Raw genomic sequence first — 16,503 nt, 5'->3', positions numbered from 1 at the left:
ATTAATAATATACATAATATATGTATATATGATGTGTATTATAAATTTATAATATACATAATAATATATGTTTTTGTGCGTATCACTATCTTTGCATGTCCCGCCGCCTCACTCTTACACGCTCATAATGCTCTCGGAACTCCTGCTTCAATTGAGTCTCACTTCCACTTCAAAACACACACACACACAGATATATATATATATATATATATATATATATATATATATATATATATATATATATATATATATATATATATATATTCGTTTGCATGGCACAATATTCACATCAAAAGTAGAATTTCCTCTCTCTCTCTCTCTCTCTCTCTCTCTCTCTCTCTCTGTGAAAGTTCTATAAGAGTGTTAGATATATAAAGAAAGGTTGTTAGAGACTTGTGAGGACATTGAAGAGATATAGAACAAAATGAGCGAGATTGTGAACGCGGATGTGCAGAACCCTTTTGCAAGTCCTTCAAGATCATCAAGAAGAGAAGATGAGGAGGAGGCTTTAGCATGGGCTACCAACATACAAAACCTTCCCACTTACGATCGCTTGAGAACTAGTATATTGCAATATGCTGTGGAGGGTGATCAGAAAGATGAGGCCAAGATAGTGAACAAAGTGGTGGATGTTCGAAATCTTGATGCCAATGACAGAGAAGAGTTCATTCAGAGGAACTTCAAGGTTCCCGAGGAAGATAATGAGAAATTCTTAAAGAAACTAAGAGCTCGTATTGATGAGTAAGTTTGAGCCAACAATATTTTGCTTTTTTTTCCCTTGTATCTGCATGTTCTTGTTGCTGTCTTGTTCTTGCTGATTATGAAATTTGTTGTCCATGAATTCATTATCAAATCTTCTGATGCAGAGTTGAGATCCGACTACCAACTCTAGAAGTTAGATTCAACCATCTACAGATAGAAGCCGATTGCTATATCGGCACCAGGGCTCTTCCAACTCTCTTGAACACGGCAAGAAACATTGCAGAATCGGCTCTTGGTTTGTGTGGAATCAGATTGGCTGAGAAAAGAAAGCTCACAATACTTAAAGATGTGTGCGGGATCATAAAACCATCAAGGTACATAATATCATCTAACAAAAGCTACATCTAGAATGGTTTCAAGATTGATTCTTTATAGTGGTATGGTGTAAAGATGTGAAAAAATATATATATGTATGATGTATCAAGCTCCTGACACAATTCCAATGAACATTTTCATGATGTTTTAAAGCATTAAATTTTTTTCTAAAATTTCTTGATTTATTTTTTTGTTGCAGGATGACCCTCTTGTTAGGCCCTCCTTCATCTGGAAAGACTACCCTTTTGTTGGCACTAGCAGGAAAGTTAGACTCAAACTTGAAAGTAAGTTTTCAGAACCTTAATTTGTTTTAGATCACTTCAATTTTATTATCCAGTTGGTCAAGCCCTTAATTTTATGCTACTGCTTTGATCAATCAATTAAATCTAGCTAGTAACAATATTGATGAATGTAAACATCATATTTTTGTGGATTAGGTACAAGGACAAGTCACTTACAATGGTCATAGGCTTGATGAGTTTGTGCCAAGGAAGACATCTGCCTACATTAGCCAAAATGATGTTCACTTGGGTGATCTTACTGTTAAAGAAACCTTAGATTATTCAGCAAGGTTCCAAGGAGTTGGGAACAGATACAGTAATCAAATTGACTTATATTGTAATTATCTTTAATAAAAAAAAAAAATTTCAAAACTAATCCTTGTTATACTAATTCAGATCTACTAACTGAGCTTTCATGGAGGCAGAAGCATGAGGGAATTTTCCCTGAAGCCGAAGTTGATCTTTTCATGAAGGTAGTAGAAAAATGTTCAAAACCAATTAACCAAAATGTTAAATGTATAATTTTCTTAAATTTCTGGGTTTGATTTTTTTTGTTGGTGTCCAGGCAGTTGCAATGGGGGGAGCTGAAAGCAGTCTAATTACTGATTACACTCTCAAGGTAAGTATGAGGGTTAAGACTTGAGTTTGTAGACTTCCTTCTATTATAATGGTCAAGTTTTGATTTCACCAAAACAGTGAACTTTGAAAATTCTCAATAAATTATAAATGCATTTGTTTTCACTTTGACACTGTAAACTACCTTCTTAAATGAGCACGTCTATGGGTATTTATAGTTGATCATCTTTTGAGTTGTTGCATTTCTTAACTAAAGCAATGTAAATTGTTGTATGGAACAGCTCTTGGGGCTTGAAATATGTAAGGACACACTAGTTGGAGATGAGATGAAAAGGGGAATTTCTGGTGGACAAAGGAAGCGAGTAACAACAGGTTAATTTTCCTTATCTGACATTGTACATGAAGTTATTTTCCACTTCCATTTTTTTTTAATATTTCAAGAAAATGTTGATCTGAACAAATTTTAACCATGCATAATCAAATTTGATTCTAAATCATGTGATTTACAGAACCCATAACAAATTCTATATGATATTTTATTTATTTAGCACTGAACAGCATATATTGTTGTTAAACAAAAGCAAGATCTTCAAAATAATACATATGCTGTTGTGAAACCTGTTACTTTCATGATTAAAAGGTTACTGAGTCCAAAAATTGAAATTGGAGTTCTTAATTGCCTTGATGTTGGTTAATGCACAGGGGAGATAGTTGTTGGACCAGCAAGAACACTTTTCATGGATGAGATATCAACTGGCCTAGACAGCTCCACTACATTTCAAATTGTGAAATGCATGCAGCAGATTGCGCACCTTACTGAGACCACCATCTTGATGTCCCTCCTGCAACCTGATCCTGAGACATTCGATCTCTTTGATGACATTATTCTCCTATCAGAGGGTCAGATCATCTATCAGGGACCGAGAGAGCATGTACTGGAATTCTTTGAGAGCTGTGGGTTCGAGTGCCCTGAAAGAAAGGGCACTGCTGATTTTTTGCAAGAGGTAACTACAGAGATGCACTACATGGCAACATGAAAAATTCACTTAGCTGCCTTAGACATTTAACTAGAAGTGATAATTATAACCAAATATATCTGTACTATGAAGTGGAGGTCGCTGTTTGGTCAATAGGCTTATTTTGAATCGTTTCTACCAATACCTACCATAATCATTTACTGTTTGCAACTTGGCTACATTGCTGCACCACGTAGTAGCTACAGAGTAATTAGGAAGGTAAACAATATATTGTCTAAGGTTAATGGTTCTCTTGGCATCGACTTGAAATCAGTGTCCCTATGATAATTGCTAATAGATAATGAATATGTCACATATTTGTGTCAAAAAGCTAAAATCCTTTCAATCTAATGCTTTAATATGCTGTGCATTTTTGTTGCAGGTTACATCAAAGAAGGATCAAGAGCAATACTGGGCAGATAGGAATAGGCCATACCATTACATATCTGTTACTGAATTTGCAAGCCAGTTTAAGGCTTTCCATGTTGGCTCACAGCTTCAGAATACGCTCTTGATCTCGTATGACAAGTTAGAAAGCCATGGAGGAGCTCTTGCTTTCTCAAAATACTCGATCCCAAAAATGCAGCTCCTTAAAGCCTCTATTGATAGGGAATGGCTCTTGATTAAGAGGACTGCACCTGTTTATGTCTTCAAGACTGTTCAAATTATAGTTGTCGCAGTCATTGCATCAACTGTGTTCTTGAGGACTACACTGGATATCACATATGATGATGGGTCCCTATATATTGCTGCAATTATATTTGCCATGATTGTCAACATGTTCAATGGTTTTGCTGAGCTCTCTTTTGCTATTATGAGGCTTCCAGTGTTTTACAAGCAAAGGGATCTCCTGTTTTACCCTGCATGGGCTTTCACCATCCCAAATTTCTTGATTCATGTTCCCATGTCAGTTTTAGAGTCCATAGCTTGGACAGTCATGACATATTATACAATTGGATACGCACCAGAAGCTAGCAGGTAAGCTGAACTACACCAGAATATCTTGATATGTGCTTTAAATACTTCAGCATAAATGACAATTATGTTAGTGGGAAAATTGTTTGATACGTACCTTCTCTTTTTCTCCAGGTTCTTCAAGCAACTACTGGTAGTTTTTCTGATCCAACAAATGGCTGCTGGGCTATTTAGGCTCATGGCTGGGTTGTGTAGGACTATGATCATTGCTCATACAGGGGGAGCTCTTTCTCTGCTTCTCTTGTTCCTGCTTGGAGGTTTCATCCTTCCAAAAGGTTTGTCTTTTCTCAGCTATTTCATGATGATAAACTGTAGGTTGAGCCTCTTGACATAGAACGGAGCATTCATATTTTTTAATGTAATTATGCTTTACTAAAGGTTTGCATTTTTACAGTCTGGTTTAAAATACAAATTGTTGATTGCAACAGGGCGTATTCCTGTATGGTGGTCATGGGGCCACTGGGTTTCACCTCTATCGTATGGTTTCAATGCCTTAACTGTCAATGAGATGCTTTCTCCTAGGTGGATGGACAAACTGGTATGTCATTCAAACAATTATCACAAAATATTCCTCGTTAAATATGTTGCATGGCAAAAGGGCACTAAAAGTACAATTGTGAAAATAACAAAGGAAAGAGTATATGACCATACATTTGGATTTTATTTCAAGATTCAGAAGACAAAATACAACTTCAGCACATCTCTTATAAATCACAAAACCGAAAGAAAACTTACTGATTAAATTGTTGCCATTTCATTGCAGGCTTCAAACAATATTACAAAGTTGGGTGTGGCAGTGTTGAACAACTTTGATGTTCCCCACCACAATTACTGGTATTGGATTGGGGTAACAGCTCTCTTGGCTTTCACCATCCTTTTCAACATCTTATTTACCTTCTCACTCATGTACCTGAATCGTAAGTTTAAGAACCTTTTAAGACTAACTTTATCCTCTTAATTTCATTCAAGGTAGAATATGTATGCCTCTTTGCTCATAGTTTTAACATGTTCAAATTTCATGTTTCTTTGTGATAGCTCTCGGAAAGCCACAACCAATTATTTCTGAAGAACTAGGAAGTGAGCAATCCAGCATGGGAGATAGTAAGGGAAAACCAAGACTGCAATCTAATAGGTCCATCAATGAAAACCAGATGAGTAAGAACTTTAACCTTGCTCCCAATTTCAATCAACACCATGAGTTTCTGACATATAATTAAAATCTTCAGGAGAATTGCAATGCCTTGAAACAAGTGGTGAGTCCAATACCATGGAACCTAGCAGTATGGCTGCAGATGAGGTTGCTTCAAAGAGAGGAATGATTCTTCCTTTCACACCTCTAACCATGTCCTTTGACAGTGTAAACTACTATGTGGACATGCCCTCAGTAAGAATATATTCTTCTTGTTCTATATCTCATTAGTATTCTCAAGTTTAACTTGTAAATTCTCTATAAGGCGTTATTTTTATTCTAGTATGTATTAGGAAATCACTTACAGTATCTAATTTAACTACCTGAATGACTCTTAATGTACAGGAAATGAAGGATCAAGGTGTGACAGGGGACAGGCTACAGTTGCTTCAGGAAGTGACTGGAGCATTTAGACCTGGAGTCCTGACTGCTTTGATGGGAGTCAGTGGGGCTGGAAAGACAACATTGATGGATGTTCTTGCAGGGCGAAAAACAGGGGGCTACATTGAAGGTGATATAAGAATTTCTGGGTTTCCCAAGAAGCAGGAAACATTTGCAAGAATTTCTGGTTACTGTGAGCAGACTGACATTCACTCCCCTCAAGTCACAGTGAAAGAGTCCTTGATCTACTCAGCTTTCCTCCGACTCCCTAAAGAAGTCAGCGATAAAGAAAAAATGGTAAGAATCAAGACTATGTCAATAGCATGTCAAATGTATAGTTTGAATTTAACTACTATAGCTAAAAATTTTCATTTGCGGGTTCTTTCCAGGCTTTTGTGGATGAAGTGATAGAACTAGTAGAACTCAATGGTCTCAAAAATACTATTGTAGGGCTTCCGGAAATCACTGGTTTGTCCACAGAACAAAGGAAGAGGTTGACAATAGCAGTGGAGCTTGTTGCTAATCCTTCAATCATATTTATGGATGAACCAACTTCAGGGCTTGATGCAAGGGCAGCGGCCATTGTTATGAGGTCTGTGAGGAATACAGTGGACACCGGAAGAACAGTAGTCTGCACAATTCATCAGCCTAGCATTGATATCTTTGAATCCTTTGATGAGCTGCTGTTGATGAAGAGAGGAGGACAAGTCATCTACTCTGGACAGTTGGGTCAGAATTCTTGCAAAGTTGTTGAATACTTTGAGGTATGTTATAAACCTCTTCTTCTTAATAGAAACATAAATAAAATACATTCTAATTTCACCATTGATTTGTAATTGCAGGCAATTCCTGGAGTCACTAAAATTAGAGATAAACAAAACCCAGCAACATGGATGCTAGAAGTGAGCTCAGTTGCATCTGAAGTCCGACTTGGAATTGATTTTGCTGAGCATTACAAATCATCATCCTTGTCTCAGTAAGTATTTTACATGTCACAAAAACAGTAACAATTTCTGGAATTGGTAAGTTTTGTGGGTTTTGGAGCTAACATTATATGGCATGAACAGACAAACAAAGGCTCTAGTAAAAGAATTAAGTACTCCATTGGAAGGGTCATCAGATCTCCATTTTCCTACTCAGTACTCTCAGTCCACATGGGGTCAATTCAAATCCTGCCTTTGGAAGCACTGGTGGACTTATTGGAGAAGTCCTCATTATAACCTTGTTCGATACTTCTTCACATTAGCAGCTGCCCTTTTTCTTGGGACAATTTTCTGGCAGGCTGGCACCAAAAGGTTAGCATATATGCCTACTCCGATTCAGTGGAGATTCTGCTGAATAAAGCCCAGTAGTATCAGACACTAGCTCACTATCCTATTTCTTGTGTTTTTTGTTTAGGGAGAACACAACTGATCTCACCATGATCATTGGAGCCATGTATGTTGCTGTCCTATTTGTTGGAATTAACAACTGTTCAACCGTGCAGCCAGTTGTAGCTGTTGAAAGAACAGTGTTTTATCGAGAAAGAGCTGCTGGGATGTACTCAGCTTTACCATATGCCATAGCACAGGCGAGAAAAAAGTGTCTTCACTAAGAAATAAAGATCAGTTGAAGTGTTAAAATTAAATATTATGAACTTGTCCAAGTCTATTAATATCTGACATTGTTACGCAGGTGATTGTTGAAATACCATACATATTTGTTCAGACTACATATTATTCTCTTATAGTATTCGCAATGGTGAGCTTTCAATGGACAGTAGCAAAGTTCTTCTGGTTCTTCTTCATCACCTTCTTCTCCTTCCTCTACTTTACATACTATGGAATGATGACGGTTTCAATCACACCAAATCATCAAACAGCTGCTATCTTTGCATCAGCATTCTATGCACTCTTCACTCTCTTCTCTGGCTTTTTCATCCCCAAACCGGTAATTTCATTTCCACTGCTTTGTATAACCTTTAAAATCAGCACTTATCCTCACATACAATTACAATTTGAACTTTCAGAGAATCCCCAAGTGGTGGACATGGTATTACTATATCTGCCCAGTGGCATGGACAGTTTATGGACTAATTGTGACACAGTATGGTGACATTAATGCAACAATCAAAGTGCCAGGAATTGTGCCAGATCCAACCATCAAATGGTATGTGGAAAATCATTTTGGGTACGACCTTAACTTCATGGGGCCTACTGCTGCAATTTTAGTCACATTTGCTGCCTTTTTCGCCCTCATGTTTGCAGTCTGCATCAAGACAATGAACTTTCAAAACAGATAGCTGAAGAAGTGTATGAATTAGAATGTGACCACTTAGAATGTGACCACTTAGTAGCTATTTTTTGCCACTATAATTCTTGTAAATTTGTAAAGAACCTATGAGATCAGATGCAGGGGAAAAAACAAGCCAACAACGAATCATTTAAAAATTCTAACAAAAACTAATTGCATCTTAGCTTTGTTTTTCTTTTAAGCCAAACAAAGTTATGCTTGAATCCCTTGCTCCATACGGGCTTACTCTATACTACATTTATACTGCGCAAGTCCACACCGCTTATATATCACCGCAACACAGCCACCCACTTCATAGTTTTAAGAGATGATATTCTTTTCTTTTCTTTCCTTTTCTTTTTTAAAAAACCACAAATATATATATATATATATATATATATATCAATTTTATAACTTGTTTAGTCCTTACAATAATAGATTGACTTGATGGCTGTAGGTACTTAGAGAAAAGAGAAAGAATTGAAAAAAATTAGAAACAAATTCACCATCTCAACAGCAACAAGTAGCCACTGTGGCAAAGAATGTCAACTTGGAAAGAGGAGGAGGGGAGAATGTCATTCCTGCTTCTCATCAAAATTTAGACCACTTAAATTAATTCTACCAAATGAAGCCAATCTTAATTCACACTATAAATGTGAATTAAGAAAAGGGCAATTATAATTAACTATTATCTTAGCTAGGTCCAGCCTTTGTAATTAAGAACATACTTGACATATGAGGTTCAAGACAAGGGCTGTCATATAACGGACCATAACATAAGGGCTGTCATGTAGAAGAGAATGAAAAATAAAACAAACTGCATCAGCAGTTAAAGGCTTTACAATAAGATTGGAATTTGTGCTTGCAGTCTAACCCAAGAACCCAAAGCAGATACTCATCTTCAAAGGATGTGACAAAAGCTCTTCAACTGCTTCACATCTCAATTTTGTTAAAAAGACATAAAAATATAAAGGGCAAGGCCATGCAAGTCACAACCTAGACCCTCTAAATCACTTCACCAAACACCTTGTGTACAATAAGTCAAAACAAATTCACAGTAGGTTGGTGTTACCCAGATATAAATGCCAACAATTACAGTCAAATTCACAACATAAAGATTAATATAATCCAAACTGGTCCATCCATAAATATTCGCAAGAATCAAAACCTCCAAATTTAAAAATACATATATAAAAAAAAATTTTTTTTTTTTTTAAAAAGAAACAATCAAAATATCAGAGCACACAAACAGTACTGTGAAAATCTATTACCTTACCTGGATTTGAGAGTTGCAGACTAACACACTTACAAGAACACTTGGACAAGGGGTGGTTGAGATCATCATCAAAATAACCAAATCATAATGGATTAGAAGATTAAATCTATAAAAAGTTCAAAAAGAAAATAAAAATCTTTGCAAAGTTAGCAAATCTCACCTTCAAACTGTCATTGCAAAGTCAGAGAGAGAGAGGATTGAAGGGAGCAGTTCAATGCAGTGGTGTTGCTGTATGCGAAGAAGCAGATCAAGGAGTTGAAAGTGGAGTAAAGGGACACAATGGGTAGCAGGTGGAGGGTGCAATCAGTGGTGACAGTAGGATAATTGGAAAAGTGAGCAATCTTGTGGATTTTTATGTCTAAATCTTAAGTTAAATCGTGTTTTAATAACATAATTTTAAAAATAAAAAGTCTATACCCTCCAAATATTTTCAAAACTGTGTCCATTTCACTCGTTAATTTTAAAAATACATTACTTAGCACTTATCAAAAAATATATATTACTTAGCAAACTTTTCCCTCTATTATGGGAAACATCTTGCAAAGGAAAACACTCATGAAGCTGTTTTTTTTATAAAGGTTATTACAATAAACTGAGTGAGAGACCTCATTTTACCAAGACAAATGGTTTAAGAACTACCAGGAAAAGGTGCACAAAGAAAATTAAGAGAACAAAAAATTAATAGCCCTAAAAACAAAATATAGCATTAACAAACAAAAGTCACTACAAATAATTAATTTAAAAAAAAAATGACAATAATCAAAGCAAATAGCCACTACCAAAAAAAAAAAAAGCTTTTTTACTACCCAATCCAAATTATACAAGTTTACAGCAAATTTCCAAGCATGCACAAAAGCTAAAGCAAAGACAACACAGCTAAATATGGCGGAAGAAAAGGGGGAGGGAAGAGAGAGATAGCTTCTTAAAAGATTACATTGAAAGATTTTCCAATTAAGTTGATCTGAATGATGCTAAGAAATTTAACACAGAAAAACACCAAACAAGGCTCTGTCAAAATATTTTTTACCATTAGAATCTTTGGATACTTTAGCATCCGCAGTTGAAATATTGCACAAACCAATTCAAAGAGACTGTCTCCCTAATTAAAAATGTCAGTTTCAGTTTATATCTTTTACTCAAATATAAAAACTTACAAAGCAATGTCGGTTCCAACCCAACTGTATCCAGTATCTTTGGATATTCCTTTTACCTTCATTACATCCCTAAGCTCACTTACATTGTCCCATTTCCCAGCAGCTGCCAAAGTATTAGATAGTGCAACATATGCCCCAGGCCGACCATCAGCATTCAACTTAAAAAGTTCATTTGCAGCTATGCTTGCCATCTCAACATCGCCATGCAGCCTAGATGAACTAAGCAGAGCTGCCCAAACATCAGAATTGGGCTTTTCGTGCATCCCTCTTACAAAATCCCACGCTTGCTTTAAACTTCCTGCACGTCCTAAGAGATCAACCATGCAAGCATAATGCTCCATCTTTGGTTTCATCAAGTAATCTCTCTCCATGCTCTCAAAAATTTTCTTCCCTTTATCAACTAGCCCAGCATGTCCACATGCTGATAGAGCACTCAGGAATGTAACATAATTGGGTTCAAGGTGGTAGACGTTTTGCATCTTGCTAAAAAGCTCAAGTGCTTCATCTGGAGATCCATTCTTGCCATATCCATCAATCATGGAAGTCCATGAAAACACATTCTTATCAGGCATGTGGTCAAAAACTCTCCGTGCATCATCAATTCGTCCACATTTAGAGTACATGTCTACAAGAGCACTTCCCAATTTAACGTCAGTAAAAAGTTCAGTCTTCATAAGTTGACTTTGGACTTGCTGACCAATTTCAAATGCTGCCAACAGAGAGCAGGCCCCAAAAACACTAGCAAATGTAGATATATTAGGCCGAAAGTTCAACCGTTGCATGTCAACATAAACCTCAACTGATCTCCAAGCATATTCAATTGATTTACTGTAACCTTCAATCATTGCATTATATACAACTAGATCTTTTTCCATTGTCTTCCTGAATATATCTTCAGCGTCTTTTACAGAGCCTTGATTCATGTAACCAGAAATCATAGATGTTGAACATATCACATTCTTTTCCAACATCATATCAAACACAGTCCTCGCATAATCAACCTTCCCATGCTTAACATACGAGTCAACCAGTGCTGTATAAAGAACATCATCAGGTTCAACCTCAAATTTCAGTATCTGCGCATGCACTAGCCTTCCCAAACTACACAGCAAAGGCAATTTACAAGCACAAGTAGACGCCTTTAAAATCATAGAAAATGTGAACCCATCAGGCTTTTCACCAGAATAAACCAACCTACGAACCAAACTAAGTGAATCTTCGACTAGCCCATGTTTGAGATATCCACCAATCATATAATTATAAGCAGAAAGAGTTGTCTGAGGTAATTCATCAAACGCTTTGCGTGCATATTTAATATAGCCACATTTCAAATGCAATATGAGGAGTTTGATGGAGATATTGGTGTTGGGTCTGAACCCAGTTTTGAGAATATGGGAATGTATCTTTTGGCCATAGGAAGGGTAATCTGAGTTGATGTATTGCTGTAGAGCAGAGGATAAAGAGGTAGCAGTTGGATGAGAGAGAGAGTCTTGTGTTGGCAGGAAAGTTTGGTTTGGTGGGACCAAAAGGTTGTGTTTCTGTGATGATGAGAAACAGGAGGGTGTAATTATGGGTATTCTAGCATTTTTCATCTTCCCATTTGATCTGATATGAACTGTTTATGAGTCGCTTGAGAAAGCATAGTCCCCAAACCTCACTCCATGGGGCATTTCTAACAAACTGAAAAATTAAAAAACAAATTTAGCTAGCTTCAAATCAAAATCACAGTTATTGAAAGGAAAAACAACAACAACAATAATAAGAATAATAAAGAATCTAAAAGCTAATATAGATCAACGTATTTTGAAGAAAACAATAGCGAAAAATACAAAAACAAAAATGAGAAAGAGAGGAGAAGAACTACGTAGGGGTGTTGGGCAGCAGCTGAAGAGGGAATTGGTGTTCTAAGAGACATAATAGGGACCCAAGTAAGAAAATTTATGTAAATAAAAATAAAAATCTAGAGAAACAAAACCGCATAGTAAAAATAAAAATAAACAATAATTCCATAGTTGGGGGAGGGAATTCAAATCCTAGACAACTCCATCGGAAACACCAGGAAGTGCAAGTTGACAATGGTTCTTGGCAAAGAAAAGTTAAAAAATGAAGGAGTTTAGACTTTAGATGGATTTCAAAATTCGAACCCACAACAGCAACTTAAAAATAAAAAGCTTTCTCCACTGAGCCACAACTTTCATTTTTGCATTATTTTAAAACTAAATCTTATATATCACTTTAATTCAGTCACTTTTGGTGTAAAACATACAAACACAGAGTTGAAACAAAACCAGCAGATGGCAGTGAACTGCACCCCATATTACATCATAAAAATGGGTATTAAAGAATGGCAAATATGCATGAAATGCAGCCCAAATTACATCATCTAGAAACAACTTGGACACAATTAGGAACAAATGATATTAGCTATCCTAATACAACGATCATCGGGAGAACCACTTTTCCAACCTTACCTAGAAGAATCAAATGTTTACAACACACTGGTATTACAATACATACCACAAAATGCTTATAATACAGTGCCATCAGACTTCTTGAGTTAAACAGATGTGTTATAGTTATAAATACTCATTCTTTGCTAGAGCCACCAATTGTGCTTTTATGCTTGTATTTTACAGTGGTATTAGACTCTCAGGAATTTTCTACTTACAAGTTACAACCAAATAACACAACCATTGCCGAACAATCTTAGAAATGAATACCCCAATCAACTTCTTGTCCACCACAGCAACTCTGAATTTCAAAAGCATTTAGAATTCTTTAGTTCTTTAATCCCTTCATTACAAACAGTGGTTGAGGCTACATATTAGAAGGCACAATAATTCCAAAAACATCACTAAAAAAAAATGTCTGAATTAAGTATGTAAATGCTGCAACTATATACATTCCTATTAGAACTATAGTTAAATGATTAAATTCATAAATTTCTAAATGGTATCAAGGCGGGAGGTCCTAAGTTCACGAGGAGTGTTAGAATTATAGTTATATGATTCAATTCACCATTTCTTAACAGTTTAAGTTGTTGGGACAATCGGCATTTTATCTCTCTTTCTACTTGCCTGCCTACCATATCCCCCAAATGTCTGTCTCGCATCTCCACGTGGAACTGGAATCTCTCAACACAATATACATTGCCTCACTGTCTTCAGCAGAAAGGGCTTTTAACAAATCCCATTTTCCTCTTTTTTTCTGGACTTTTGATTAATATGACATAAGGTAAGTAACCTAGCTGCTTGAAAATCCAATTCCACCAATAAAACTTTGAATCATGAGTTCATGACTTTCACTCATGCTTTTTTTTTTTTAACTTAAGTTTTGCTATGTGCCGAAGCTCGATCAAGATACAGAAATCATTGTTAGCCAGAACCCCTCTCCTATAGATTTATCATCATTATTGAAAGGCACAAACAATATGTTTTTTTTTATCCTATTTCAAAAGCTGTGTTCAAGATCTGTAACATCAATTATGTTACATTCAGTTTTGATAATTGTAACAAACAGAACATTAACAACCGAAACTTCAACAACTTCAGCCAAATGATTAAATTTTGAACCAGAAAAACAAAAACCCAATTCGAATCTAAACTCAAAAAACAAACGCTTAGTCACATACCTCAAATAAATCGAAACCAAAACGCAGAATCACGTGCCATTTTTTATCCGGGTCGGTATGTATGTACGGGCTCAGTGATTCTCGTCTACTGGTACTTGTAGTGTGCTGGATTTTTCTATTACAAAAAATAAAAATAATAAAATAATAAAAATTATTTATGTTTGTCCAGGACCAGAAATTCTGAAGAGGCTTGGGCTGAAGAATTCAAATTGAAATGAATTTAGGCTAGGTTTCAAAGAAGAGAGGAGAGGCTTGGATCCCAGTTTAAGAGGAATTTGGATCTTTTCAAAATTGGGCCTGATTATTGGTGGGTTGTGACTGAATAACCCGAATTCTTTGTCATGAAACTTGAGACTCTCCATTCTCATTTAAAATAATCTCATTCTCTCATACTCTCATTCTCTCTCATTTTTATTTTGATGTGAAAATAGATACTAGGCAAGTGAAAAATCTAAAAGGGTTAAAAAAATAAATAAAAAACCCAACCACATATCAATGTTGATGTCATTCTTTTTCTCTAATCTCACCCTACCATTCTTTCAGGCTCACAATGGCAACTACGATTGAAATCTATTGAGGTACAAATTTTCCGGCCCCGGTCTCATTAGCCCACTCACTAAAATACCCATACAAACTTATAAACTATTTTGGGCCTACATAAATATTTCCTACATACTTCTCACACATTACCCAAATATTCTCCATATTATTACCCAACTTAGGCTCCCATTTCCCATATAAGCCCTACAAATTATCTTGAGCCTTCTCACAAATATTACCCATTATATCTCATGCATTATCCAACTTCAGTTTTCACACAAAATACTTATCATACCATTACCAAAATTGGGCCACAAAATTATACTATCTCCACCAAAAGACCCAAATTCATTTACCTTGTGGGCAAAACCCAAAAAGCCCAACAAAACCCTCTTACAAAACTCGTTGCTACACGGCACCCTAAAGCCCGTTACTACCTGGAGTAACAGCATCTCTAAAAGCTCGTTGCTACACAGCACCTCTAAAAACCAGTTGCTACACGGTACCTTTAAAAGCCCGTTGTTACACAGCACCTTAAAACATGTTGCTACACGACACCTTAAAACCCAGTTGCTAAAGCTCGTTGCTACACGGCACTCTTACTAAGTCCATTGCTACACGGCAATATTTTTAAAGCCCAAATAATATTTTGGCAAATACTTATAAAAGCCCAATATTATTTTGGCATCTATTTATAAAAACTCAATAATATTTTGGCAACTATTTATAAAAACCCAATAATATTTTGGCAACTATTTACAAAAGCCCAAATGATATTTTGGCACCTTTTTATAAAAGCTCAATAATATTTTGGCAACTATTTACAAAAGCCCAAATACTACTTTGGCACCTATTTATAAAAGCTCAATATTATTTTCGCACCTAATTATACAGCCTAAAACTCTTCCTTGACAAAAACATATTTTCATATACTAAAGCCCCTGACTTATGGGAAGCATAAATTACTCATCTTTTAGAACTACTTCTTTTACAAAAATTATGGAACTATACTTATTTTGCCATAAGAAAACTCTAGCTATGAAAGCCCATGTATGTCACCCATGGCAAAACTATTCATTTTGTGGGGATGGACATGCCCAAGGAAGCCCAACAAGAAGGATCAACCAAGACAACCAAGCCCATGTGCTAATCCTAGAAACTGAAGTCCACTTGACCAACTGGAATGGTTAGACTAACCACCAGCCAAGTTTCAGCACAGCTGAGCTGACAGTTGGGGTTCATTACCATCACTTTCAACTTGTCAAGTTAGAGCAGAAGAGGACACGTGTCCAGCTAAGCCTACACCCTTCTTTGGCAAGCTGATTTTCATGATTACTGATGTGACATAAAGTTGGGAGGACAAAACATAAAGTTGTGGAGCTATAGCCAACCATTCTCTCCCTCTTCTCCAACACAATTGGTCAAGGAATTAGAGGCAGCCATGGAAGCTTCTGGAATAGCTTGAAAACACCTCATTATTATGCCAAAAACGTGTACTTTCTGGTTCATAAACCAAGCACATAAACTCAAATGGGGAAACTTAGGAAAATGTGATTTGGAGGGCATCAAGGGGATCTCCTAGTAGAGTTCCCAGTAGAGGACTCCAAGATTGACACTTGGCTTGGGGTGACACAATCTGCCCTGGAAAGCTCTGATTCTAGCAGTAGACAACCAAGATCATTAGCCTAATACATGCTCTAATCACATTGGCTGAGAACAATTAGCATTTAATACTAAGTCAGAACTCCAGCTGCTATTACCCAAAACAACAAAAACATTCTAAAGCTGAACTTACCTCTCTTGGCCAAATCCTATGAACGATTCTCCAAGTATTTTCTTAAGATTGAGATTGATTTGGCAGAGATTATTTGCTGATTACCCCCTTAAACTCAATTATAAATAGAGCTCTCCACCAACACTTCAACACACACCAATAGAGAAGAACTCTCTCATTAACTTCTTTATTTTCCTCTCTCTAATTTTCTTTAAGCTCTTAGTGAGGTTCTGAGTTCTTAGTTTCAAACTTAGAAACTAAGCTCTTCAACCCCTAGCTCACAAATACCCCTCACACCTCTACTTATAAGCTCTTTTCCATCCCCAGCAGAAAGCCTCAGCTGATTTACTAAATACTCTCTC

At 36.3% G+C, this 16,503-nt stretch overlaps 2 protein-coding genes across 4 annotated transcripts; one reads left to right on the top strand and one right to left on the bottom strand.

Annotated features, from left to right (window-relative positions):
- The first annotated feature begins 330 nt into the window (after positions 1–330).
- On the top strand, positions 331–7,901 carry LOC142635981 (ABC transporter G family member 29-like). Its single transcript, XM_075810027.1, has 21 exons — positions 331–741; positions 867–1,076; positions 1,277–1,361; positions 1,515–1,674; positions 1,755–1,831; positions 1,924–1,977; positions 2,216–2,306; positions 2,637–2,938; positions 3,333–3,928; positions 4,040–4,200; positions 4,354–4,463; positions 4,689–4,842; positions 4,961–5,080; positions 5,152–5,309; positions 5,460–5,792; positions 5,885–6,259; positions 6,338–6,471; positions 6,563–6,790; positions 6,894–7,065; positions 7,170–7,424; positions 7,504–7,901. Exons 1-21 carry the CDS (start codon positions 425–427, stop codon positions 7,774–7,776), a joined length of 4,365 nt encoding a protein of 1,454 aa, XP_075666142.1. The 5' UTR covers positions 331–424; the 3' UTR covers positions 7,777–7,901.
- LOC142635979 (pentatricopeptide repeat-containing protein At1g28690, mitochondrial) lies at positions 7,110–14,155 on the bottom strand. 3 transcript variants are annotated; one of them, XR_012844225.1, is made up of 5 exons: positions 13,828–14,155; positions 12,865–12,947; positions 10,197–11,876; positions 9,043–9,270; positions 7,110–7,742 (listed from the first exon to the last, which is right to left on the bottom strand). XR_012844225.1 is itself a non-coding variant. In XM_075810026.1 (3 exons), the coding sequence occupies exons 2-3, from the start codon at positions 11,786–11,788 to the stop codon at positions 7,730–7,732; spliced, it is 1,605 nt and encodes a 534-aa protein (XP_075666141.1). In that variant the 5' UTR covers positions 11,789–11,876; positions 13,828–14,153; the 3' UTR covers positions 7,110–7,729. The 3 variants fall into 3 exon arrangements, 1 of the variants encoding a protein (XP_075666141.1); XR_012844224.1 differs by lacking the exon at positions 12,865–12,947 and having other exon boundaries at positions 13,828–14,154; XM_075810026.1 differs by lacking the exons at positions 9,043–9,270; positions 12,865–12,947 and having other exon boundaries at positions 13,828–14,153.
- Positions 14,156–16,503: the final 2,348 nt, after the last annotated feature.

The sequence above is a fragment of the Castanea sativa genome, chromosome 5 (assembly GCF_040712315.1).
Source record: "Castanea sativa cultivar Marrone di Chiusa Pesio chromosome 5, ASM4071231v1".
NCBI classification, from domain to species: Eukaryota; Viridiplantae; Streptophyta; class Magnoliopsida; order Fagales; family Fagaceae; genus Castanea; species Castanea sativa.
Note: the sequence above shows the minus strand (reverse complement) of the source record. Positions and strands in the feature narration are given on the sequence as shown.

Bases quoted from the DNA above. Each gene is read 5' to 3' on its own strand.
- LOC142635981 (XM_075810027.1), top strand. From the start codon at position 425: ATGAGCGAGATTGTGAACGCGGATGTGCAGAACCCTTTTGCAAGTCCT. The intron at 4,843-4,960 runs GTAAGTTTAAGA...TCTTTGTGATAG, and splicing joins CTCACTCATGTACCTGAATC to CTCTCGGAAAGCCACAACCA. The intron at 7,425-7,503 runs GTAATTTCATTT...TTGAACTTTCAG, and splicing joins GCTTTTTCATCCCCAAACCG to AGAATCCCCAAGTGGTGGAC.
- LOC142635979 (XM_075810026.1), bottom strand. From the start codon at position 11,788: ATGAAAAATGCTAGAATACCCATAATTACACCCTCCTGTTTCTCATCA.